The sequence below is a fragment of the Perognathus longimembris genome, chromosome 10, assembly GCF_023159225.1.
Source record: "Perognathus longimembris pacificus isolate PPM17 chromosome 10, ASM2315922v1, whole genome shotgun sequence".
Taxonomy (NCBI): Eukaryota; Metazoa; Chordata; class Mammalia; order Rodentia; family Heteromyidae; genus Perognathus; species Perognathus longimembris.
Window position 1 is genome coordinate 20326279 of NC_063170.1, and position 11872 is coordinate 20338150.

The 11872-nt window shown below is 48.7% G+C and overlaps 1 protein-coding gene across 1 annotated transcript; it reads right to left on the reverse strand.

Annotated features, from left to right (window-relative positions):
- Positions 1-914: 914 nt before the first annotated feature.
- Positions 915-11869, reverse strand: Coq9 (coenzyme Q9). The gene is made up of 9 exons (XM_048355514.1): positions 11779-11869; positions 8942-9107; positions 8009-8144; positions 5177-5319; positions 4875-4959; positions 3870-3974; positions 2152-2307; positions 1778-1831; positions 915-1465 (listed from the first exon to the last, which is right to left on the reverse strand). The coding sequence occupies exons 1-9, from the start codon at positions 11846-11848 to the stop codon at positions 1430-1432; spliced, it is 951 nt and encodes a 316-aa protein (XP_048211471.1). The 5' UTR covers positions 11849-11869; the 3' UTR covers positions 915-1429.
- Between the last annotated feature and the right edge of the window lie 3 nt (positions 11870-11872).

Below are 11872 nucleotides of genomic sequence, written 5' to 3' on the forward strand. Positions count from 1 at the left end.
CGGTTAAACATACACATTTTTAAGAATTACCCAAGTCCCTTAAATAGTCTAAACAGGTTTAAATGAACTTCAAAAAGTGGTAGCTGTTTACCCACAGAAACGCAGCCTTTAAGTAAAAGATAGTAGAAATTACATTTAGGGGGCAGAAAGGTCACCCGAGAATGAAGAGGAGTTTGCTGAAGCAAGGAGCAACATGTCTTCCTGAGACTAGAGGAAGGGCTCCAAGGGGCCCTTGTTCCACAGCCACGCCTCTCAGTAATGACAAATTACTCTGCTGACTGTAAGACAAAGGGCACACAAGATGGCAATGTAATAGACTAGCTACTGTAGGAACTTCACAGGGCTTAGAGGCACAGTCGGTGGAAAGACCACATGAAGAAACCTGAGGTCCGATTAACTCCTGATTTCTCCAGGGTAATTCTACTGACTTAGGCAAACAGCCATGCAGAAGACAGAATGAAGCAGAGATCTAAAGTGGGGAGGGGGGCAGCTACGGTAAAGGCTGAAAAAAATCATTAAAGCTGAAGAATGAATCATGATGGAAGTGGAGGTGTGGCTCAAGTAATAGAGCACCAGCCTTGAAAGAAAAAGCCAAGTGAGAGCATAATGGCTGGAGTTTAGGTGTATACAGTGGGTGTGCTTTCATGCACACATGTGCGTGCATGCACACACATACACCAAGGGAGCTAATGGACTGGGAAATATCTTGCTACCATAATTTGCCTGGCTGGAAAACCTAGTTGCTATAATTCCTGTAGGTCTCAGTAGTACCAAGAGCAGAGCTCAAGGCAGATGGCCAAGGACTGCTAGTAAAAAGCATATGTGTCTGTCCTGTGACACACAAAATGATTTGTGGTCCTTATACAGCCCAGGGGCTGGATATTCCTCACCTCTGGGAAACTACAACAGGAAACTGCTTCAAATATATTTATTATTTTTACAGACTTATTCATTTTACATACACTAACAATCCCACAATGCATCACTCTCCACCCAGCAGGCACCCACCTCAGGTGAAGCGGGTTTCTCAGGGCACCTGCAGGTGTTCCATCTCAGGACAATGCCTATGCTCTGCTGGGGATGGGCTGCCACCTTGTGGTGGTACTGGACCTTGACTGTGGCCTTGTTGCCCCACCAACTACTTGTAAGTCTAAGACATGACCAAGGTGAGACCATCAGAGGGAGGTGCTGTTTCTGCGGCCCAAGTGCTCGGATCAGAGCATCCTTCAGGTTTCACATGGCCGGATGGGCAGTAGGACAAGGCCCAGCCCCAGGTGCCCTGAGGTTTCCCAGTGGCTGTGGGAGTGACTCTGGAGTCCTTCGGTGTGTGCTCATGAACATCTGCTTCCATGGATGGCACTTACTTATCAAAGCTCTTTAAATCTAGCCGCTTATTTCCTTTCGGGAACTCAGGCTGGCATCCATCCTTTCACCGGCGCTGGTTTAGACCTGTCAGGTTCTTGAGCTGGAACAAGAATGGAAGCACAGAGTGTGAGGCCTCACCTCTGGGTCTCCAATGGGTAAGACTGGGGTGTTCAAGAATGCAGGCATGGCTAAGAGACGTTCTAAATGCACCAGGGGCCTGGAGTCAATGATGTTCCTTGACACCATGGCCATGAACATGAAAACATGAACATGAACAAGAAAAGAAGTGGGCATTTGGGATGAAGACTCAGCTAAACCAGTGTCTGTCTTATTATCATCTTTCAGTTGAAGATTACAAACTCTGTGGAGCCAGCACCGGGCCTGAGTGGGGTGGTACGTGGGTGGTACTCACCGTCACTGCTGCACCCATGAGTCCTTGAACCAGTGCCTCTCCAGTGGACTTCACCTAGAAAGAATGTGGATCAGATTTCCCTGAGTCCCCAAGATGAGTCCAAAGGTGGCACAGGTGGACAGCCAGAAAGCCCATGAGCCCAGATAAGTGGAATCCAGATGACCCTATGGATGGGGGAGGAGCCTACAGACAACAGTCACACATGGACAAAGCATGACTCTTCAGAAAGCAGCAGCCAGCTTTCCTGGGAAGGCCACCGTATTGTTAACTGAGGCCAACAGGGAGCACAGGAACAGCCAGGTGACCAGCTGTATGCCTGAGACAGACAGGTGTGCTGACTGAAGTGGGTTCCCAAACTGCCAGCCCCCACCTACCTGCTTGGCAGTGTGGCCCATGTTCATGGCATCATTAATCCGGTTTTCCAGGAAGCGCCAAGTATCCTCGAAGTCTGGGGACGAGTCCTGCATCATCACCAGCTCTGTCGTGTTGTAGATGCCAGCCAGCACAGCACGGCGAGTATACCAGTTAAACTGCAGAGATACCCACCCAGACGGTGGCTGACTATACTGCTCTAAGGGCCTGGAGAAATCTAGGGTAACTCCTACCCAAGACTTTGGGGACTCTCTGGATCCCCTCTGATGTTTTCTTTCCCTCATAGATCCACATGGCCCTCTGGACACCATTACCATCCTCAACTTGTGTGGGCATCAGCACTGCCTGTGAGGTTAAAAACTAAAACTCTGATGAGTGACGCATGCCTGTAATACCAGCACTTGGGAGGCACAAGACTGAGGTCAAGGGGCTGGAGATATGGCCTAGTGGCAAGAGCGCTTGCCTCATATACTTGAAGCCCTGGGTTCGATTCCCCAGCACCACATATACAGAAAATGGCCAGAAGTGGCGCTGTGACTCAAGTGGCAGAGTGCTAGCCTTGAGCAAAAAGAAGCCAGGGACAGTGCTCAGGCCCTGAGTCCAAGGCCCAGGACTGGCAAAAAAAAAAAAAAAAAAAGACTGAGGTCAAGGCCAGCCTGTGCTAAAATGCAAGATTCTGTCTAAAATAAAAATAAACAAATGGCTGGAGGCATGGCTCAAGTGCTAGAGCACTTTAACTAGCAGCATGATGACTGGATTTCAAGCCCCAGCAGCACCAAAAAAATAAAAAAAGTGAACTCCAGGATGTAACCCTTTCTAGTTGGGTCAGTGGGCCTGAACTGTGTGCCAGGAGGCAGTCAGTGTGTCTAGTCGGCATTCCAGATGATCTGGCTGCAGCCAGTCCACTCTGGAACTGCTAGTGAAGAACTGTCTTTGGACACCCGAATCCGGTTATGACCATGCCTCCGTGTGCTTGCCAGTAGAGTGGACCCTAAAGTAGGGTTAGGGGCCGGTCACAACACCTGGGCAAAGCTGAGAGTTCAAGTCCCTGGTGACTTCTGCCAGGCCTGGCAAAGTACTCTTCAGAGGAGCGGTTTGTCTGCTTGTGTTTTATTCCTTTCATTTCTCTGCTTTCTAATTTCATTTCCTTGCCTTCTCTGTTGGTGGTACATTCCCACTCTGAGGAAGTTTATTAAAGCACTCGGTGTGCCAGGATTATCAGCGTGCCTCCTCTCCTAATCCCACAAAGAACTACATTTTAATTTCCTCTAGGAAGGTATACATGGTTTTTTTTTAATTTCCCACCAGAAATGTTGTAACATTAATGAGTCATATCTTTCCTGGTACCTGCTTAAAGGAGCTTATTGATCTCCAGAAAAACAGGCCATGATGAGTCCGAGAAGGGAGCTTCTTTGGAAAACAATGGGGTAACTTTATGGCATTTCCACACACCCCCCCACCAAAAAACAAATCAGCCTCAGCAAAGACAGATAATGAAGAATTCTGCAGATTCTCCACCTTAGGAGACCGAGGGAGAAAATGGTTATAAAAAGCAGTCTAATCCCAAGTGCACGCTCAGTGTTGGTCCCTGATGATAACCTAGATCCTACTCTGGCACACTTCTGACTGGAGAGACACTGCACGCCTCCTCGGAGGCTTGTGATCAAAGCCTCCATCCAAGCCTTCCAGGGTGTCCTGTGGGCATTCAGGGAACACTCACGTCTGTAGACTGGTCCCCCGCGTAGTGCCACATGTCGTCCACCATGCTGGTGAGCAGATTCAGGCTGGGCGGGATGTTGTGAGGGAGCAGGAGGATGCTGAGGGCCTGTGGAGAGAGGACAGAGGGACGGGTACTGCACACAGATAACAAGCACACAGTGGGCTTGCTGAGTGTATGAAGGGGACGACTGCAGGGTTTGTTTCCTTTAGCTAACACTAGTGACAGCATTAGTCAGAGGCCCTCCTGCCCTGCCTGGATGAACCCACTGCTATGGCTCATGGAGCTGCTCAGAGGGCCCTGGCCTGGTCTGGAAGCATCCCAGAAGGCTGTGCTGAATCACGACAGCAGCCAAGGGCCCAACAATGTGCTTTCAGGGCTTAAGACCAGGGGCACAACTTGACTAACTGTCCTGGTCTCATACCCAGGCCTGGGCTAGGCAGGCCGCAGGGCTGGAACGGTGGACACCTGACATTAAACGCTCAGTAGTCTTTCAGCTGGACTGAGGACACATCATTGCTGATGTGCTTTTTTGTTTTGTTTTATTTTGTTTTTGCTGATGTGCTTTTTGACTCTGTACTTTTCAACTTGGAGAATGGCCCACACTGACAGGCTTTGAGAGAGGTAAAAAAAAAAAAGAAGCTTCAGAAAAAGGGCAGCAGTCCTTGGAATAAGCACACCTTCCCCAAGTACTGCACTGATCATATGACAAGCAGTCCTTTCTCAGCTATTATTGAGGTGATGATGGCCAATTGAATCCTCTGGCTACACTAGTCTCCTTCATTCTTCCTTGTGGAAGACCTGGGGGACCCCCTGCCCCATGCCACTCACATCAAAGCACCGAGACCCAGAGGGTTCAGTGTTACCCTCACTGGTGCTCCCAACCTGCTGAGTGTGCTGAGCTTTCCTGGGTCTATTGAGTAAGAGCTAACTTCCCAGCAGTGTAAGGTCCTCTGAGTGACTGGTGCTACTATTCCTGTTCCTTTGGGGCCTGGATGTGGTCTCTACCCGGGGCCAGTGCTCAATGTACGGGATCAGCATTCTCAGTCTGGTTTCCACTGCATCCCTCAGGAACTGGTCTGTCTTCCTCTTCCTGGAAGAGGGAAAAGAAAAGAATGTGTCTCTGGATCAAGGCAGGGACTTGAGGCTACATTGTGTACTCAGCCCGGGGAGAGGGTTGGTCCTGAAGAAATCTGTCAGGACTTGCTGCTGGGCTTCAGAACTATCTAGTAATCGCTCTTTGGCTCTACTTGGTTTGGCTCCTGGGGACAGTGGCTGGATTCAGGGACCCATAATTTCACAGGACTTACTCTGACTGCCCCAGCTGTACCAGCTTCTGCTCCTCTTCTAGCACTCGGGTGAGCCGGGCATTGCACTGGGTCACAAAGTGCAGTATCAGCTCGCTGCCATCATTCCCAAACATGCTGGCTGCTGCACTGGAGAGTCCCAGGGACTGTAGAAGGCAGAAGACACAGGGCAGCTGGGGCCAACAGAGCATCTACTTCCTGCCTGGCCTCTTCTCATCCCAGGGGCCTGCTCTGTACTGGAGCCCTCACTTGTCAGACCATCAATCCCTCACATCCCATCAGCCTTTGGTACATAGAGGGTGAGTTAGTGACTGGCTCAGGTTGGGCACAGGACAGGATCTAATGCTCTTTCCCCTGTCCTGTAAGTTAGTTTTGCATGAAAAAACCCTCTGAAAAGGAAGATTGGACAAGGAAGCAGAGCATGGTACAGGTGATGGGGAGATGCTTCTGGAAGCACAGCCTAGGAACACTGCCAGAGCTACTGTTAGACCCTTGTCACTGAATGAGTTAAAACATTCCTTTTCTTGCACAGGTCAGTTAAGAGTATAAGGTGTGGCACTTGCACCTAGACCCCTGACTAATACCACAGGGCTGGGGAAGCACCTGCAAGCCCCTCCCTGACGCATTCTCTCCACCCGCTCTCCTGGAAATGAGGTCTCCACATCTCTGCTCCCACCTTTTTTTTTCCTTTGGGTGGACCTGGCGCAGTGTGTGTATATTACTTGCTCACTAAATAAACAATGAGTAACAAAACATCAAAAAGCTGATGGTAGCCAGGCACTGGTGGCTCATACCTGTCTGTAATCCTAGCTACTCAGCAGGCTGAGATCTGAGGAGCATGGTTTGAAACTAGCTAGGGCAGAAAAATCACTGTGAGAATCTTATTTCCAATTAAATCCCCGTGAAAATCTTATTTCCAATTAACCACTCAAAAACACGAAGTGGTGCTGTGGCTCAAGTGGTAGAGCACTAGGCTTGAGCACAAAGAGGCTCAGGGGGCAGTGCCCAGTCCCGGAATTCAAGCCCCACAACTGACACACACACACAAAACTGTTGGTAGAGGGCTGGGGATATGGCCTAGTGGCAAGAGTGTTTGACTTGTATACATGAGGTCCTGGGTTCAATTCCCCAGCACCACATATACAGAAAATGGCCAGAAGTGGTGCTGTGGCCCAAGTGGCAGAGTGCTAGCCTTGAGCAAAAAGAAGCCAGGGACAGTGCTCAGGCCCTGAGTCCAAGCCCCAGGACTGGCAAAAAATAAAACAAAACAAAAACAACAACTGTTGGTAGAATCTTTGGTGTGCTCATAGATGCTTCCTTTTTTCTTCTGGTGATATGAAGTATCAAACTCAAGGTAATTTATTTGTATGCCTTTCAATTTGCAGTGAGCAATGGTGTGAAAGTTTATACATCCCTCTCACATGATTTCTCTTGTAGGGTGGTGAAGACACAAAGTAACCATGAAATTTAAGTAAGGCACAAGCTGGCTCATGGTCGAAAATGCCAGCAGCAGGTTGGGATGGGAGATAAGACTGTCATTTCCTCAGTTTGTCTTCGAGAACTTTTTACAGGGTGACTCCATACTGTGGCCTACATGGGAGCTGATTGCTTACAGATTAGCTATGGCTGACTGCTTACTCTATAACAGCCATCTCTTCTGAAGCAGGGGAAATAACAGCAATTTGCTGAGAGAACTAAATCCAAAATCCATGAGGATGTTTCAAACATCTAATTAATTTTAAGATGCACACATATTGTTCTCATTAAAATTAGTATGAGCTGGGTGTTGGTGGCCCATGCCTGTAATCTTAGCAACTCAGGAGGCTGTGGTTTGAAGATAACCTGGGCAGACAAATAACGAAAGAATCTTATCTCCACTTAACCAGCAGAAAGGCGAGTTAAGAGCTTGAGATCTTGAGTTCAAGTCCCAGTCCCAGCACATGCAAGCACACACCAACATACATGCACACAGACCAGTAAGATTCAGAAATTTCATATGTCCTAGCTTAATGGGCAGCATTTTTCCTTTTTATTGATTCATTAAAATAGTGGCTCAGGCTGGGCGCCAATGGCTCACACCTCTAATCCTAGCTACTCAGGAGGCTCAGGATCTGAGGATCGAGGTTCAAAGCTAGTCTGGGCAACAAAGTCTCTGAGATTGATTGTTTATCTCCAACTAATCACCAGAAAACTGGAAGTGGTGCTGTGGCTCAAAATGATAGAGCTCTAGCCTTGAGTAAAAAGAGCTCAGGGACAGCACCCAGGCCCTGAGTCAAAGCCCCACAGCTGACAGAAACAAATAAAAATAAAAAAATAGTGGCTCTAGCTGAACATGGTGGTACATACATCTAATCACAGCATTTGAGAGGCTGAGGCAGAATTTCAAACTCAGCGCTAGCCTGAGCTAATACTGAGACCCTGTTTCAAATTAATAAAGTTCTTAAAATTCCTCTTTTAATATGGAACTTCTTATAAACAATGGAATCTCAGAATCAAAATATGGCAATTCTCATCACAGACAATCCTTGCCTAATAGGGGTCCTTAGAACGAAACTCTCAAGAACCAACTCCATGGCACAATAATTTACAAGTAGGTGGTATACACCTGTAATACCAGAATTCATGAGGCTGAGGCAAGAGGTTTGAGGCCAGCCTGGGCTACATGGTGAGACCCTGTCTCAATACCCCTCCTCCTCCAAAAACATCATTTCCATTATAATGGGGAGAAAGAAAAACAACCCTAGACAATCCTGTAGCTTTGGACTGGGCTAGAAGAATGCATGAGGCCTTCAGCCTCCTAGGACTCCAGGCGGCCTTGCCCTCACCTATACACACCTTGGCTCCTTCGGCAATGGCCTCTGCTGTCCATCCATGGTCGGGCACGAACTCCAGGGCAGCAGTCAGGATGCGGTGCTGCAGCTGGTCCTCACTCTCATAGTCCTCCTCCTCCTCTCCGCTCTGCTCTGTGTACCTGAGACACCAGACAGCTCACCACTTCTGCTGTGCCCACCAGAGGCCAGAGCCCTACCTCTCTTCACTGCCAGAGTGTACTCTAGCCACCTTCCCCTCCGGTATCAGAGAAGGCACACTGTGACTGAGCGCTTATGATGTGAAGGCAAAAGGGCCAAAGCACCTGGGCTGCAGTTTACAGACCAGCTCAGAGGCTTTACCTGAGCTGCACCCATTTGTAACTGCCCACCAGGGCATGGCAGTGGGGCATAGCACAGAGTAGAGCCTCAAAATATACTTGTTAATTTTTTTTTCTGAAAGTGCTAGAGTTTGAACTCAGGGAATTATGAAACTAGAAAAATGAATACTTCAGTTGCACATAGCGTTCAATTTCCAGTGGCAAGATTAATAAGAAAAACCAAATCTAACACAAATGTCAATTATTAATACCTTATAAGTTTAAATGTGCAAATCTTTCTCACTATACTACTGAGTGAAAAAATAGGTTCTGGAACAGAGTGTTGAGTGTAATTGGCCATTTATTATATACACAGATAAGTATGAAATACGCTTACAGAAACATAAAAGAGGCAAAAATGTTGGCTAAGTTTTCTGTGTGATTTTAGATTATTTGCTTTATTTTTGTGAACATGGCTGTATTGTTGGGATGTTTCAGAATATTAAAAACAAAGAGTACCTTTCAGAAAGCCTTAGGAAGGAGGAAAGATGAGGAGGGGTGAAGAGAGAAGTATAGGAGAAACAGATACACCTGAGCATGCAAAGTGGCAAAAATGGTTGCTCTGGAGTCCAGGTGCCTACCTGGGGGGTGGATGAGGAGACCCTGAATCAGGTCTTCCTGCCCCCTGTGTCTCAGAATGCTGCTGAGAAGATGAGGAGGAAGGCTGCTGCTTCTGCTCTTCTGAGTACTTGAGCACCACAGAAGCATGGAAGGCCCGTGGCACCAGAGGTTGTCGGCAGCAGGACACTGAAACATAAGCTATGTTGTCAGTCAGAGGCACCAGAGAAGACCCTTTGGGACCCAGGGTAGCATTACAACGGGGAGGGTTTCCTTAGAACTGGGGGCTCACACCTATGATCCTAGCTACTCAGGAGGCTGAGAGCTGAGGATCGTGGTTCCAAGCCAGCCAGGCAGGAAAGTTCTGGAGATGCTTATTTCCAATTAACCACCAAAAAAGCTGGAAATGGAGCTGTGGCTTTAAGTGGTAGAGGGCAAGCCTTGACCAAAAAAGCTAAGAGACAGCAACCAGGCCCTGGGTCCAAGCCCCAGGGCTGGCACCAAAAAAAAAAAAGTTAGTTAGCCTCTTCTGGAAGGACTCAGCCAAGTGTTGGGTCCCACACAAAAACCTTAAGACAGATATGTGGGCAAGAATGGTGAACCAAGGAATGGAAGAGCAACCTAAGCCTCCTGGCCTCTTTTGATGATCGCCAGTTGTGTGGAAATGGGCAAACCATTCTCTCCATGTGCAAATTTTGAAATCTACCAATATAGAATAATAATCTCCACTTGCTCAAGGAAAATGTGAAGCCCAAACAAAAAGTAAAAGGGAGGGCTGGGAATATGGCCTAGTGGTAAGAGAGTTTGCCTAGTATACACAAAGCCCTGGGTTCGATTCTCCAGCACCACATATATAGAAAACGGCCAGAAGTGGTGCTGTGGCTCAAGTGGCAGAGTGCTAGCCTTGAGCAAAAGGAAGCCAGGGACAGTGCTCAGGCCCCGAGTCCATGCCCCAGGACTGGCAAAAAAAAAAAAAAAAAAAAGTAAAAGGGAATAAAAATGTCACATACTGGGCTGGGGATATGGCCTAGTGGCAACAGTGCTTGCCTCGTATGCATGAAGCCCTGGGTTTGATTCCTCAGCACCACATATACACATATACGCACACGCACACAAGCACACACACACACACACATGCATGCCAGAAGTGGCGCTGTGGCTTAAGTGGCAGAGTGCTAGCCTTGAGCAAAAAGAAGCCAGGGATAGTGCTCAGGCCCTGAGTTCAAGCCCCAGAACTGGCAAAAAAACAAAACAAAAAATTATCTTTAAGTAGTAGTACAAAAAGGTTTGAATTCAACATGTCAGTTCATGTGTACAGTGGGTTGTTATTTTGAGACAGGGTCTTACTATGTTGCCCAGGCTGTCCTTAAACTCAGGATTCTCCTGCGTTAGCCAGATTACAGGTATGCCCTACCAAGGCTGCCTTTTGTTGTTGTTGTTCTTGATGATTGTGGGGTTTGAGCCTGAGTTTAGCTGTCTCTGAGTGCTCTACCACTTTGAACCATAGCTCCACCTCTGGTTTTTGGGTGGATAATTGGGAAAGAGTCTCATGAGGAGTTTTCTGTCCTGGTTTGCTTCAAACCTCAATCCTCAGATTTCAGCCTCCTGAATAGCTAGAATTACAGGTGTGAACCACCGGCACCTGGCTACCTAACCACATTTAATGTGTATTCCTGAGAAACTTAATTCTACCAATAAGTTTTGTTGTTGGTTTCAGCCAACATCCAAGAAGACTGTTCCCTGTGGGAATATATTCCTAATTTCATTGCCACATTTACATTAATCCTGTTATTTTTAAATTTCCTGTTCTACTAATGCTCCATCTGACCCCTTCCCCATTCCCTTGTTCTTCCTCAAAACATCCAGTTGCTTCTGCAAGTGGATACCTCCTTACTGCAATAGTGAATGCTACCCTTTTAACTAGTGTCTGTGTTGATATCTTGGTCACGGCTTTAGTTTTTGTTTCCCTGTAGTATTCCATTAAGAAACACTACTTTTTTGTTCATAGTACTTGCTGTTCAGGTGTTTAGCCATGATAAGATGCCATGACTGTATTTGTACACATGTTTTCAGACACATGCTTTCATTGCGTTTGGGTAAATACTTAAAAGTGGATCTACTAGGTCATGGGCATTACTTCTACTAAATGTATTTAGTCTGGAATTCTGTCAAAAACCAGCAAATCAAAACTGGGCATCTGGCCCCAAAGGTGGCACGAGATTGTCATCAAGTGAGACGGCAGGAAAATGATTGGCTTTCGGAAAACAATGGGCTGGCTGCCGGCACGGGACAGCTTCCACCGTACCTCGGTGACCCCCCAGCCTGGGCACCAAGGGCAGCTGGGGAACAGGGTGACGGCTGGGGGGGTCCCTCGACCCATGGGCTCGGTGACCTGGATGCCCTGCTGCTCGCGGAGACTCCGGTAACTCATGAGACGGGGTGACGGGCCACGGGACATGGGATGGGGTGACAGGCCACGGGACGAGGTGACAGTCCACGAGGCAAGGGGGACAGGCCACGAGACGGGGGAACAGGCCATGGGACCGGGGGACAGGCCACGGGACGGGGGGACAGGCCACGGGACGGGGGGACAGGCCATGGGACCGGGAGACAGGCCACGAGACGGGTGGAGGGGGACAGCCTCGCTCCGAGCTCTCGCCCGGCACTGCCCTTGGCCAGACGCCGAAGCCGGCCTAAGGCAGCCGGTTCGCGACGCCAGCCTTTCCACACCGATGCCCTTCATTTCACCTTTCGCAGGGGCCGCCGCCACCACGGCCTCTTCGGCCCCGCACCCGGCCTAGGCCGACCTCGCGCCCCTCCCAGCACCTTCCCCGGTTCCCAGGCTCGGCCGCCCCCTCACCAGGTAGGCACCGCAGCTGCAGCAGTCTCCAGCCCGTCCGGCCCAGGACGCCGGACACCGCCGCCGCCATCTTGGAAGCGGGCACGCACGCTGA